This window comes from Erpetoichthys calabaricus, chromosome 11 (assembly GCF_900747795.2).
Source record: "Erpetoichthys calabaricus chromosome 11, fErpCal1.3, whole genome shotgun sequence".
NCBI classification, from domain to species: domain Eukaryota; kingdom Metazoa; phylum Chordata; class Cladistia; order Polypteriformes; family Polypteridae; genus Erpetoichthys; species Erpetoichthys calabaricus.
The window spans coordinates 127,906,793-127,922,477 of record NC_041404.2 but is presented as its reverse complement, the minus strand read 5'-3'; the positions used below and the strand labels follow the sequence as shown (position 1 = coordinate 127,922,477).

General features: G+C 38.5%; 1 protein-coding gene across 3 annotated transcripts in view; it reads left to right on the top strand.

Moving 5' to 3' along the window:
- Positions 1-15,685, top strand: part of si:dkeyp-72e1.9 (syntaxin-binding protein 4) — a 219,045-nt gene that overhangs the window by 69,766 nt on the left and 133,594 nt on the right. For all 3 annotated transcript variants that reach the window (XM_051933611.1, XM_028813887.2, XM_051933612.1), the window contains exons 2-3: positions 2,157-2,230; positions 14,476-14,571. In XM_051933611.1, the coding sequence (XP_051789571.1) occupies positions 2,157-2,230; positions 14,476-14,571 (170 nt within the window). The remainder of the gene's footprint in view (positions 1-2,156; positions 2,231-14,475; positions 14,572-15,685) is intronic.

The window sequence follows — 15,685 nt, the reverse complement described above, 5'->3', positions numbered from 1 at the left end:
AAGTTCATTTCTCCATTTCTCCATCCGGTCTCCACAGGCCAATCTGAAGGTCATGAACCTCAGTTTATTTTAGTCATACTTTCAATTGTAAATGCTATATACTATTACAAATATAACCCATCCATCTAGTAGTTTTGTCCATTTTGTCCAGTATAGGGTCGTCAATGTCGGGGCCAAAACAATACATTTAAGAAAAAGAACATTCCAAGCAACAAAAACACTCAGTGCTGGTCACAAAAGTAGCATGCAACTTATACACAGAAACAATGAACAGAAAATGAAATGAGAGGAGAAAAATATCCGAAGAGTGCGTCATTCTAGAGGCATTATAAGGGACAGCTAGAAAGGGTTACATTCAATTCAATTATGTCTGCTGTCTTGAAGGTGAGTGTGTGGTTGTGTACGTGTGCAATGTGGCCCTGAGCTATTTAATTGTAGATGAGGATTAGTAGTGAGATGTTCCTCATAGTTAAGATACATTAGAGTGACACCTGATCGCCTTGAAGAGACAACAGAAATTGCCATGTCCTTTCAATTCTAGACCTGTCTTTAGAGTACAGTAAGAGAATGATACAGATGTCTCTTATGAGAAAATAATGAACATAAAAAGAAGATCTAGAGGTTAGAGATTGAAATAGACTAAAAACTGTGAAATGTATGTTAAGTTCCAAACAGCAATACATGAATTTGGTAGCCAGGAATTCATTGCATTTCTCCTATAAGAACCCCTTCTTTGTATTTTCCATTTAAAAATAAAATCATATTTTTTGTGGTTTTGAAGTTCTTCCGATATGGATACCACTGGTGGCATAGTGCAAATGTACAGAATGCATGTTGTATGATTATGGCTGATGATAATATCAGAGTGGCAGGTACATATGTATATAGAATGTCTCAATCATCCATTAATCCATTTTTTCTATACCTTTGGTTTTCTGCTTTGCTTTGAGGCATGATACAGCTGGAATATCAATTTTTCTTTCACTTTTTTGCAGAATTGATCAGATATCTTGTAGAATTTGCCTGTAATTTGCACCGCCCATATTCTACAAAAACTAAAAGGTCTCACAACTGAATCTGATGAGAAATGACCCCTGTGAGGTATGGACTTGACAAAATAAAACCCCATTACCTGTCTCTGCCAAGGGGCTGGCATGGTACACCAGCATGGATGGACTAGCTTCCCAGCTAGGTTGAAGAGAAGACCCTTACCCAGCCAGGAGACCATTGTAATGAAAGGATAGCCTTTCAAGACTATATGCTTCCCTGATACTCTGGGTAGCAGCAATCCTGGACCGGTGTACCTCTTCAAAGTTCTGCAGGGCTCTTCAAAGTTCTGCTGGACATACTGGGAACTATAGTCCTGTTAGGCAGCCCTGCTGGGTTTCATGGGTGCCACCAGCAGAGCTGTGGTGAAGGACCATCCCTACTTAGGTAGGCTTATGCCTGACACAGAACTGCTTTCTTTGGATAATGCCCTGGTACTGGAAGTACTCCGGGAGTCAGAGTCAGGAGAGGAGTAGGGCAACACTAACCTGGGGAGATTTGTAGGATGGAAGAAAAGAGAAAGTGTTAATTGTTGAAGAAGACTGTTCAAGGATATTGTGTTTAATAGAATATGTCTATTTGAACCCGGAACATGTGTGTGGTTTAATTGTATCTGGTGTTTGGGGCTCTGCTATGCCCCCTACAGGTCACACCAGCTGGCACCAGTATATCTGCCATCATTCATGATGTTGACCTGGTGAAGTCTGGGTTTGCATGAGATAAATCCATTTATATTAAAAACCCAAAGCTACAATTTACCGCTATCTGACTACAGAATTGTCTCTGATCTGTGATTATTATTCTTGTTGTGCACTTGTCTAAAAAGGGTTTTGAAAATGAATGCATGATTATTATTCCATTACTTTTGAGTGTACTACAGTATATAAAACAAATGTATGCAGTGTTTTGTGTCTTTTTGTATTCAGTTCTGCATTCTAACTCTATTATTAAATTTTGACTTATTTGTCCTTGCTCATGTATGTATTGGGAAAAATAAAATGTATGTGATGCTTAGAATAATGGCATGCATCATGCCAGGCCTTGAGACTACTATTATTAGAACATATATTCATGTTTTGACATGTTATTTCTTTACTTTGTCTCTTCAGGACATTGATGGGGCCATATGGCGTTGACCGAGCTGTGCATTCCATGCACTTTACAGACTGTGAGAATGGCTTGGGTAGGTTTTGCATTTTTTACTGGAGTGTATTTAAAGATATAATAAAAAAGTTTCAAATGCAAGCATTTTTTATTATAAGCTACAGTATGTCTCTTTTTACCAAAGGTAGAGAAAAGCCAAGCAAAATGACACCTTTTATTGGCTAACTAGAAAGATTACAATATGCAAGCTTTCGAGGCAACTTAGGCCCCTTCTTCAGGCAAGATGTAAGGTAGAGTAACAGCACTGACTAATGTGCCAATATAATTATATTGCATAGATAGATAGATAGATAGATAGATAGATAGATAGATAGATAGATAGATAGATAGATAGATAGATAGATAGATAGATAGATAGATAGATAGATAGATAGATAGATAGATACTGTAGATCTTTATTAGTCCCAAGTGGGAATCTTAGCTTTTTACAAAACCTCATTAATTAAATTTATATTATAACAAACAACAACAACAACTCCCCTCTAATATACACAAGAATTACTACTAAAAAAAGAAAACTTCTGTTTTGGCTGAAGATAAAAAGAGCAGTCACAATGAGGCATTATAGACAACAACAACAACATTTGTTTCTATAGCACATTTTCATTCTCAGGATGTAGCGTAGTGCTTTCCAAAATAACAAATAAATAGTAACAAAAAAAGAGAAACGAATTAAAATTAGGTAAGAATAACAATGAATAAGTAATAATATTACAGAGATATATAAATAGCAGAAAATTAGAGTCATAAGTGATTTTTATGTCCCTAAAGACGATTTCAATAATAAGGTCAGATGGCCAGGAGGACATAAAAAATAATAAATAAAATCTCCCGATAAGCTAGACAAAAAAACAAAATATGCAGGGGTCCCAAGGCCAAAAGACAGCCAAGCACCCACTGGGCATTCTATGTAAAATACAGTGCATCCGGAAAGTATTCACAGCGCATCACTTTTTTCACATTTTGTTATGTTATAGCCTTATTCCAAAATGGATTAAATTAATTTTTTTCCCTCAGAATTCTACACACGACACCCCATAATGACAATGTGAACAAAGTTTACTTGAGATTTTTGCAAATTTATTAAAAATAAAAAAATTGAGAAAGCACATGTACATAAGTATTCACAGCCTTTGCCATGAAGCTCAAAATTGAGCTCAGGTGCACCCTGTTTCCCCTGATCATCCTTGAGATGTTTCTGCAGCTTAATTGGAGTCCACCTGTGGTAAATTCAGTTGATTGGACATGATTTGGAAAGGCACACACCTGTCTATATAAGGTCCCACAGTTGACAGTTCATGTCAGAGCACAAACCAAGCATGAAGTCAAAGGAATTGTCTGTAGACCTCCGAGACAGGATATTCTTGAGGCACAAATCTGGGGAAGGTTACAGAAAAATTTCTGCTGCTTTTAAGGTCCCAATAAGCACAGTGGCCTCCATCATCCGTAAGTGGAAGAAGTTCGAAACCACCAGGACTCTTCCTAGAGCTGGCCGGCCATCTAAACTGAGAGATCAGGGGAGAAGGGCCTTAGTCAGGGAGGTGACCAAGAACCCGATGGTCACTCTGTCAGAGCTCCAGAGGTCCTCTGTGGAGAGAGGAGAACCTTCCAGAAGGACAACCATCTCTGCAGCAATCCACCAATCAGGCCTGTATGGTAGAGTGGCCAAATGGAAGCCAGTCCTTAGTAAAAGGCACATGGCAGCCCACCTGGAGTTTGCCAAAAGGCACCTGAAGGACTCTCAGACCATGAGAAAGAAAATTCTCTGGTCTGATGAGACAAAGATTGAACTCTTTGGTGTGAATGCCAGGCGTCACGTTTGGAGGAAACCTGGCACCATCAGTACAGTGAAGCATGGTGGTGGCAGCATCATGCTGTGGGGATGTTTTTCAGCGACAGGAACTGGGAGACTAGTCAGGATAAAGGGAAAGATGACTGAAGCAATGTACAGAGACATCTTGGATGAAAACCTGCTCCAGAGCGCTCTTGACCTCAGACTGGGGCGACGGTTCATCTTTTAGCAGGACAACGACCCTAAGCACACAGCCAAGATATCAAAGGAGTGGCTTCAGAACAACTCTGTGAATGTCCTTGAGTGGCCCAGCCAGAGCCCAGACTTGAATCTGATTGAACATCTCTGGAGAGATCTTAAAACGGCTGTGCATCGACGCTTCCCATCAAACCTGATGGAGCTTGAGAGGTGCTGCAAAGAGGAATGGGCGAAACTGGCCAAGGATAGGTGTGCAAAGCTTGTGGCATCAAATTCAACAAGACTTGAGGCTGTAATTACTGCCAAAGGTGCATCGACAAAGTATTGAGCAAAGGCTGTGAATACTTATGTACATGTGATTTCTCAGTTTTTTTATTTTTAATAAATTTGCAAAAACCTCAAGTAAACTTTTTTCATGTTGTCAATATGGGGTGTTGTGTGTAGAATTCTGAGGAAAAAAATGAATTTAATCCATTTTGGAATAAGGCTGTAACATAGCAAAATGTGGAAAAAGTGATGCGCTGTGAATACTTTCTGGATGCACTGTATATATTCCTAAGACCTTCCTCAATGGGTTCTGGCTTTGTTTCAGAGAATTCAAAGTAGTGGGTCTTTTGTATCGTTCCTTAAATTGAAAAAATGCAATCCTAGTAATTTGGTTAATCTGAGATTTTAAATTTAGGTCAGGGTCCATAATTACACCTAAATTCTTTACCTCTCCTTAGACTTTTAATGCTAACGGATTGTAATAAATGGTCCATGGTGTCAGTAAAATTTGAAATAAATAATCGTGACCCTTAAAGTGCAGGCTCCGATTGGGCACAGGTGTGCGTGAACGCACTTCGCTCCGGGGATGGTTGGGGTGCCTAGCTTATTGCATGTGCACGTGCAAATGCAAGCGTCAGTCAGGTGCCTCTTTATTGCCTTGGAGGGAGCAGTGCTTTACACCTCTGTGCATAGCAGAGATGGAAAAGAAAAGAAAACGTCACATGGAAAGCAAAGAATGAAAAGAAAGGAGGATGGTGGTTAAAGGATAGGAGAAGAAGGCAGGAAGGGGAAAGATCTGGTGCAGAAGAGAAGAGAGAGGCTCAAATATGGATACAATGTCCAAACTCCATATAGAAAGTGACAAAGATAGAGACTGAACCCAGGCAGAAGCAATACTTGTACTGCCTGAACTTCTGTGAACAGTTTAACATTATTTCTGTGCTTTCACATGTATGGATCATCAAGACTTATTCCCATTTACTGCCTTGCGAGTCAGGTATAGATAAGAGATAGATGTATTATTGTGTTGTTGGTATAAATTTGCAGACCATATAATGAAACTGACATGCATAAGTGTGCAAACATGTGATAACACCATGTGCATGTCTGTGACCTAGAAGTGACTTCTCACTGGCAGTTTTGAGAGCCACAAATGAACAAGCATCACTTCCCCAAAAAGAAAAAAATTAAAATTAGTGCATTAAACTGTGCTTTAAAGAATCCAGTTTAATTTTTCATTTTCCTGACTTTTTGATACTGAAATCTGTTTTGTGTCTTCTTGTAGCCATTTATCTCTGTAATATGGCACACGTGCAAGTGTGTGGGTGCATGGATGACTTCATCCCCTATAGTAATTTGTGTTGTGCAGAAAAGGTTTGGGCTGAGAGAGAGAGAGATCTCAGTCAGCTTGCAATGTTCAGAAGCGGACTCTGTACGGCTGAATCTAAGAGTTTTCACACTGTAAGACACACTGCTTCTGAGTCAGATGTTGCAAGATCATAACTAACCACAAATCTGGAAACTGGGTAAAATTTGATGAACTTTATCAAGTTTTTACTTTTACTTAAGTAAGAAGTATTTCAGTTAAAAATACTATGGTTAAAGTAAAAAAGTAATCTGCTTTCAAAAATACTCAAGTACCAAATGTAAAAATACATTTTATGGTAATGAGAAAGTGCAAAGCTTTGTCTAGAGAACAAAATACATTTCATTTATTTTTAAACAACACTCACACAGTATTTCTGCTATAGATGCACTATAGATTAATGAATGAAGTCATACCTTTGTTCAGTACACAACTGAAGTCAGTGTCACAATGATGGCGTGAAGTGTGGTACTAGCTAGTGTGGATATGACTTACACTGTGCCTCCCCTATCGGGATACCCGGCACCAGTAGATGAGGAACCCTACTCCAGAGAGAAGATTAAGAACATTAAGTGAACAGCTCATAACCTTATCAACTGAATAGATAAACAATAAAAAGGTGAGTGTAAATTAGCACAGATGGGGTTTATTATACTTCACTGAAGTAAAGATGGATTTTAAAAGGCAATTTTAACATTAAACAGTAACACAACAATTTCAGAATTGTTGTTTATCTTTAACTAGGGGGCTCCGCCCCCTGCTCGCTTCGCTCACCAACCCCTGGCGTTGGGGCATGACAAAGAGTGAGATGTATGAATTAGATATAGAATAGTGTGCAGGTGTAGATGATGCATATAGAAAGCCAAAAATACAGTGTTTGGCACAGAGTAATGGTTTATTGGAACATTTCTATGTACACAACATTAGTAGTAAAGATGGTGTCCTGTCCTTGAAAGAGTTTTCCTTGGCATGGAGCATTTATAACTTTAACTTTAACGTCAGATGAACGTTGAACACGTGAGAAGGCAACATAAAGTTGTCCATGTCCAAAAACGGGCTCAGAGAGGTAGATGCCAACCTTGTCCATGGTTTGTCCTTGTGATTTGTTGATGGTCATGGCAAATGTAGGTTTAATGGGGAACTGTCGGCGTTTCAATGTAAAAGGTAATTGTAGGTCAGAACTCGTAAGGTCAATTCTAGGAATGACAACAGTATTGTTAGAATGTGATCCTGTAAGAACTGTTGCTTGAATAACATTGTGTGTCATGGTGTTGACAACTAAACGTGTGCCATTGCATAAACCCTGTTTAGTGTTAAGGTTTCTTAATAGCATGATTATTGTTCCGTTTTTAAGGCTAAGATTGTGTTCTGTTAATCCGGCTGGGTTAATAGTGTTCAAATATTCTAAGGGGAAATTCAGATGTTCATTATATAGTGCGTTGTGTTAAAAGGGGCATTTGGTCTAATGAGACCGCTGTTCCAAATATCTCCGTAAGTAAGTCGTCGCAGATGAAGGGTTGAGGAATTGTAATAATATCTGGGTGAAGTCCACCTGTATTGGTGAGTGTACAATGTTCTAGTTGTAATAACCAATTGTTATATTCGGGATCTGGAAATCGCATGCTTTGTACCAAGTGTATCTTTAGAAAGCAAAGCCAATTGTTCGCGTAACATTTTTTGTTCCTTGGTTTTAGAAGCGCGCTGAGGTGAATTTTTTTTTTTGATGCGGGTTCGTGTTTGTGGTCCCGTTACTCGAGCCGTCTAGTTTTGTATCCGTGATCGTGAATTGATGACTTGTTTGATCTTTATCGTGAGGAATATGGATAAGTAATAAGTAGGATCGAACTCACTGTTAATATGCGGACTGTTCGTTTCTTCGTATTATCACCAATCAGGTCTCGCACCTGTATATATATTGTAGTTCGGTCTCGTGTTGTTTATATGACGTCGTCGCGTATTTTAAGGTGGACTGAATAATAGCTGAGCGCATGGTATGTGGAGCAATAGGTAAGCACTGTCTAAAATCTACTCCTAATAAAAGTACCTTTACTCCAAAGGGAATATTATTATTCATCAACGCAATGCCAATTGTCCGCGTATTTTAAGGTGGACTGAACAATAGCTGAGTGCATTGTAAGTGGAGTAATAGTTAAGCACTGTCTAAAATCTCCTCCTAATAAAAGTACCTTTCCCGCAAAGGGAATATTCTTATTCATCAACGTTTGTAGAAGTTTATCAATGGTGTTGAGTAAGTGACTGGATGCCATTGTACATTCATCTCTAATTAATAGTGTGGCAAGACGGATGTCACGTGCATTGTTACTGTGAATTGTTATAGTGGATACCGATGTTTCTGTGATTGTGACCGGTATTTGGAATAAGGAGTGACATGTGTTTTTGGAGCCGAGACATTTTTTCTTCCGCGGTTTCAGAATCGCTTTGTAGGTGCCGACGTGATTTGTGCATATTTGCGTTCTTGATTTGTTTCAGGGTGCACTATTCCAATGCGATGTAATATTTGTCCACATACACGAAAGCAGTATGGGTCATTGCCTTTTGGTGACATGATATTTACTCCGGTAGATGCAAAATCAAATGAACTATTGTAGGATGTAATGCAGATGCGCCGCCGTGTATTTTGTTGTTTCATGCGGGTTCGTGTGTTTGGTCCCGTTATCCGAGCCGAATCGTTTTGTACCCGTGAGCGTGTATTCATGACTTGTTTGTTCCTCAGCATGCGAAATATGGATAAGTAATAAGGAGGATCGCACTCACTGTTAATATGGAGCCTTTTCTGCAGTTGAACGGTTAATAGTGCTTTATTGTAAGGAGATCCACCTATGCTGCCTAGTGTGAAGGTGTTGAGATGACGTATGTTTAATATGGACGGTTCCTTTAGAAATGGGGCTTTGGGTGTCACTTCTTATTGATGTTAGTGTGTTTGTGGGTCTGATTCGTCGTTGTTGTGAATGTTTCGTGTGCCATGTCTCGTCTCTAATGGGCCTGGCGTGGCGGTCACGGCTTCTTTTTTTTGTTGCGTTAGGAGCTTGTTAAATCCTCCTGTTTGTGTGGGTCCCGTTTTGTGTGCAATGGGATTCGTGCGGCGCCGTGTGCTTTTTCGGCGTCTGAGCGGGAAGGGGGGGGGGGGGGATTGGTGGTGCGCGAGCGTCTTTTCTTTTTGTGTGCCAGGGGCTTGTTGAATCCTCCTCTTTGTGTGTGTCCCGTTCGTTGCTTGTAGGGTGGGTGGGGTGGTTTTGGGTTCTTTTTTTTTGTGTGCCAGGGGCTTGTTGAATCGCCCTCTTTGTGTGTGTCCCGTCCGGTGCCTGTAGGGGGGGGGGTGGCTTGCAGGTGGGCGCGAGCGGCTTCTTTTTTTTTGTGTGCTAGTTTCGTGTGCAATGGGTTTCGTGCGGCGCTGTGCGGCGCCTGCGTTTGACTCCTTTTTTCTGTGCTGACTCCTTTTTTCTGTGGTCGCGGGGCCTCATTTCTTTGACTCCTTTTTTCTGTGCTCATTCCTTTTTTCTGTGGTCGCGTCCGCCTCTCGCGGAGCCTCATTTCTTGGGGCGCCTGCGCAGTACGTCTTTTTGCGGCTACGGCCCATGGCCGGATGTCCCTGCGTCCATCCGGTTTAGCATTCTCGGTTAGTAATATGGATAAGAATTCTCTTAAAAAAGCTGTGCTTTCCTTTGCCCTATTCAGTACCCCATTTTATCTTTAAATTACCCGCCCCAGCACTCATGTAAACTATAGAATTAGTTACAGTTAAACTCATGGCATTATCATTAACTCTTCAGCATCACCAGATGTATACCATTTAGTTGTCTCATAATATATATTCCTATTTTCTATGCACTCGTATAGTCAATTTAAATTTCACAGAATAACATTTTCTCCAACATATAAGCATTAAACCAACTTGCACTAAAATCACATTTGAATAATTCAAAATCACAATAGAACATATTAAAATGGCAATTACAAATCTGAGAGTCAATGTTGTATTGAAGAAGTTTCTGAACATGGGTTAAGTTCTGTTAAAGTTAAATGCTTTCTTCTGAATTGCATAAAGGATTAGTAAAAAGGACAGCTCAGAGAAAATAACACACTTGTGATTCAGTGGAAGACAGAATAACAGATGTGCAGTAATCACCCAGTAATTCACCAACACAAAACATATCACTACTCAAAGTTCACCCTTTTATACATAACTAGAATATTCACTCACTAAGCCAGCTATATTTTCCTTAGTCATTGTGTAGATTCCAGTCAGCAGGGCAGTGTTCTGTTCACTTTCCCTGTGCTCAAATTCTATAAGTTAGCAACAAAAACACTTATCTGTGCTTAAAGGAAAGCTGACACCCCTTTTATTAGCTTTCTCATAACAAGGGCCTGCAAGACCTTGGCATCACTGCCTTCGCAGGTCATGAGATCTCGCTGAGATCTCTTCTGTTAACCAGCAACTTTAACGGCCAGACTCACTCTACCATTTCAGTAATTGCACTCATTACAATCTGCTATATGTATAATCACAATATTTAATTTGTAATCTCAAGATATTAATTGTTATCATAGCCTCTTGTTTGCCCAAATGACACCGCTTAAGGGGCTATATATAGGAATGCTTAAAAAGAGGGAAAAAATGAATACTTCAACATGCTTCTTTAAATTTGAAAGCAAATTCTTGAAACCAGAAATTTATTTATATGCTGTTTTCAAATATGACCGAGGGGAAATTGCACATTCAGTTTCCATGTCTCAACAGTGAGTTGGATACATCAGAGTGACCTACAAAATAAGTAGTTGAAAGCCCACTATTGTGCTTTTATTTTTGAATGATGTACGGCATTCTATTGGTTTTGTCTGAGCAATGCTGAACTATGACGTAAGTTGGCAACACACCTGGTACATCTCTTTTATGAATTTATAATAGTTTGGTGTGAGTAGTGAATAACAAGGACTTGATGGAAAAATATAATGAAGCAAAAAGTATGGTGTTTGACCTAAAAATATAGTTGGGTAAAATTGAGAGTATTCCTTAATGAATTTTACTGAAGTAAAGTAAAAAATTCCTGACAAACTCAGATAAAGTAATAAAGTAGTTGTACCTTGTTATTTTACACTTTTGGTCCACAGCAATACATTTGGCAACAAGGGTGGGATTTGAACTTTAACGTAGTGTAGTACAAGTGCAGTGTAGGGACGGTGTTTCACAATAAAGGTGAGGGTTGAAAGATAGAAATCCAGAAATCTCCAGGAAGCGCCCCGTTCATGAAGTTCAGAAGCAGTCTGAGGTAGTCCTCATTTAGTTTAATTTGCTGTGAAAATATGAGTATGCCTGCTCCATGCATTGGACACAGCAAAGCATAGAACAAGTTTACATCCTGGAACAGGTAATGTTTGCATTGCTGTTGTGTCATGTTTTTAAAAAAGGAGATTTAAAATATTACTGCCACCGAAATTACACCAGGAAAATATTATGGATCCTCACTCTGTCCGAATTTCTGCATGGGATTTATAAATTTTGTCTGATCTAATTTAATATAGTACAACTGTAACTTCATAAATAAAATGTGGAATCAGAGTAAACAGTAAAAGGCATTGCTTCAGCCACAATCTCATAAATGAATTATGACTTCAGACAATTTCTTGTTAGGCTTACCCCTGATTACTACTCAGGACTTCTTCTAAATAATTTCTTATTTATTCAATTAATGTGCTTGAGCCAGGCAAAGTTTTGAACTTTGTGCAAAGCTGATAGGCAGCTGAGGTGCTGTGGGAGCACCAGACTAGATGAAGGCCGATGTGAGCAATGAACAGCAGTGAGTCTTAAAGTACAGAGGTGAGAACACCATTCCCTTTGGACAAGTAATAATAAAATGATATTCAAAGTTATAATGATGTAACAGTGTGCAATTTGAAAAAAGGCTGTAGTCAATGGTAGCGCAGCTAACACTGGTACAGTAATCCTGCAGGTTACAGACCTCTTAGCAGATGATCAACCATATTATGGCCAGGGTACAAGGCAGGAGAGCTGTGAAGAGCACTACCAATAAAAACAATTTTGGATACAGTCCATTTGACTACTCTCTAAGTTATGCATTAAGCTAACAGTGTGACTAATCATAAAGTTTTTTTCTATTAAATATGTTGTATTGGTTTTGTTTTCTGTGTGCTTCAGTAGTTAAAATGTCTACGCCTGGAACCAAAACCAGAAGACAAGCTGGGGGTGAATCGATGTAACAAACTTTCACAAAGAGGCAAAACTAGAATCATAATAATGAATGTATAAGTGAGAATTTGAAATTATTAATTTTTATTTAAAAAAACTTTTAATTTTTAACTTTTATTTAAAGATTAAATTAACACCTGAAAAAATTCATATTTAAAAACAATTGTGTTTATTACATTACCAAAAGACACCTTTGAGCTGGGATTTGATCCTAGGACCCTGAAACTACAGGATAGTAGTACCAACTGCTGTGCTACCTTCTTTAAATTAATGCCCATTTTAAAATAAATCCTCATTTATTTATTTAATGCATTTTATTATTTTAATCAAATGCACTCATAGTTAAATTTTTGGAGATGCTAATGTAAAAATAATTCATTTTGAAAAGCCGATAGTCAAGATTCAGTTACATCAGATTTAATCAGACACACAACATAAACCTATGGTATATTTGTAAACTGTATGAAAGTTGATTAGTTAATTAAAGTCTAAGGTTAGTTTTAAGTGTTTTGACTTTGGTATTCACTGCCTAAACAGGTTATAGTTAGAAATTCATTTTAATATCCTGATTGGTAAAGAGAATGGAAAATGCACAAATGTCTGGCTTTCAATTAACATTTGTTTTCTTTATTGTTGAAACCAGATCACTACCCACAATATTGTTATTTGTGTTATTTGTTGTGCTTTAAAGCTATTTTTATCATATGTTTCCAAGTAAGAGGCTTTATACAACAAATTTTGTGAAAAACATTGATTATCATAAACATGATAAGTGAAGCAGATGCCATACTTTTCTGTTTATTGTTAAGTTTTGGTTAGAGAGATAGGTTTAATATCTTGGTTTATTGTTTGCTTCTTCCAAAATATCAAGAGAAAAATGTAAGTTAAAAAGAAATTGCAGGAACAGTAAATAAACCTTTTCTATTCAAATACTGCAACTCTTCTCTCAGTCTACACTTAAGAGTTGATTATGGACTTAATACTCACATCATGTTGGATGTGGGACTTGACCTCACACTAGCAATCATTAATTGAGACTCGGCAGAAGACCATAAGACTTGAACTTGACTTAACTCTGTGTTATGTTTAGAGTGGATTGGGTGGAAGTGTGTCAAAAAATCAACTGTAAACTGTATCCTTTTAAACAGGTTTTAATGGTGTGCACAAAGGTGTGGCAATTTGTATTTGGAGTGACAAAGTGAATGTAACTTCTAGGTGTGACTTTGTGTAAAGTAAACCTTGTGGAAGTAAATAAGCAAACTGTGAAGATTTCAGGCTGTATAACACGCTATATAAAATAAATACAGACTGATTGAATTTAGGAAATGAATGCATTCACTGATTTTATTCAAGTAAAAAAGTATGGCTAATTTAACAAAATTAAATGTTGACTAGGCACGGTTGCGCAGTGGTAGCGCTGTTGCCTCGCAGTTAGGAGACCCGGGTTCGCTTCCCGGGTCCACCCTGCGTGGAGTTTGCATGTTCTCCCCGTGTCTGCGTGGGTTTCCTCCGGGCGCTCCGGTTTCCTCCCACAGTTCAAAGACATGCCGGTTAGGTGGATTGGTGATTCTAAATTGGCCCTAGTGTGTGGTTGGTGTGTGGGTGTGTTTGTGTGTGTCCTGCGGTGGGTTGGCACCCTGCCCGGGATTGGTTCCCTGCCTTGTGCCCTGTGTTGGCTGGGATTGGCTCCAGCAGACCCCCGTGACCCTGTGTTCGGATTCAGCGGGTTGGAAAATGGATGGATGGATAAATGTTGACTATGAAATAGTATTCATGTAAAAAATACAAAACAAGCTAATTCATGTTATGCAAAAAGTAAGTAACTGTACTAATCCATAAACCTGCCAAGTCCTGTTCACTGAGCAGGAGTGCCTTGAGCAGGTTACATTGACTCATACTATCTTCTATCTATCTATCTATCTATCTATCTATCTATCTATCTATCTATCTATCTGATGATACAGAAGAAAAATTAATCTATATATCTGCTTTACATTTCTTTGTACTTCAGAAGCCAATCCTCATTGTTTTACAGTTTTAAAAACAGATTATGGAATTCTCCAAAAAAGACTTTGGAGAATTCCGTATAACTTGTAATATAGCTTAACGGTTTTTCTTTTAAATTTTTCTTATTTTTAGCTATTTTTTGCTGATATGGGTGGTAAATATGGAGCTAATTGACACTGTTAATTAGGGACACGGGGTGTCTGGGAATTACTGGACAATCTGGAGCAGGAGCCACTCGAGTCAAAATGGATCTTAACATTTGCCAGCTGCTTCTGTCCAATTGTACAAATACAGCTGGAGCGGAAACATTTTATTTTCTCATGCGGAGTATGTTTAAGGCTTTAAGCAAGTCATGCTCATGATCTATTTTGAGATTCCTATGTGTTTGTTTTTTCTCTTTCTCCTTAGGAATTAAAGTTATTGGTGGAATCAAGGAATTAACTGGTGAAGAATATGGAGTCTATGTGAAAAGAATTTTACCAGGGGGCCTTGCTTCAGTTGATGGTGAGTACACCCTTACAAGTCTTATTAAATAAGTTACGTAATGTTGCTATCTGGTAAAGAAGTGACCTGACATAAAGAAGAAAAATAAAAGAAGACATACTGACACCAACTTGAACATTGCTTCCTTGTGCATCAATGACCATGTTCATATTCAAATGATTTTTTATTTTGTTTAAAAAAACACTATTCAGTGATAATACATCAGTGTAGAAACTCTTTATAAACATTTACATCAGGCCATTTTTACAAACTGTTTATCTAGTAAACAGTGGCATAGATTTCTATCCAAAGAGAAAAAGACACAAAACTAAACCAGAACACAAAAAGGTGGGTAAAGGTTATGTTCATAGCTAAAGTCAATCCTGCTGGGGCTCTTTAGTGCATGTGTTTAAACAATAGAGGGAAACACACAACAATATAACCAGGATCCAAGCTGTGTGTAGTGACAATGCTACCTGCAGTGTTGCTGACTAGTCCACCAACATTTGACCTGGCATTGGTAGAAGAGTTAACTTGCAGTGCAAAATGGGGATAGGCCAATATGCAATGTAATCATTGATTCCCAAACAGTTCTTGTAGCAGGTGAAAATGTGTTTATTTAAAGTGTTATAAGATCAGTCATCGTCTTATATAATACGCTACCGTGGCTGTCTGTTTGTCTGTCCAGGATTTTAAATCACCTGTAGCTCGCAAACCATTTTAACTATTGACCTGAAATTTGGTACACAAATATTATGTGACATCTACTATCCGCTTTCGGGGTGATGATTGACCACCAAGGTTATTCCTCTATTCCTCTAGTGGGCCGCTAGGGTGGAGAAAAGAAGAGCTGCTCAGGAAGCAGTAAGCGCATCAACCTCTGAGCAAATGAATGCTAAACGTACGGAGAAAGAAAGAGGATAAAAACTATCAATGTTCAAGTCAAGTGTATTCACTGCACGTTATCGTGAAGTGCGCCGTTACTGGTTTAATAATAAATACCTGCTGCTTCATTATACCCTGATAAGGGCTATCCTCTGTGATTATAGCAATATCTTAATCACTGAAAATGTTGAAGAGGGTGTTCTTGCTTTAGTAGCATTGCATGGAAGAACGTGTTTGGACTTGAAACAAG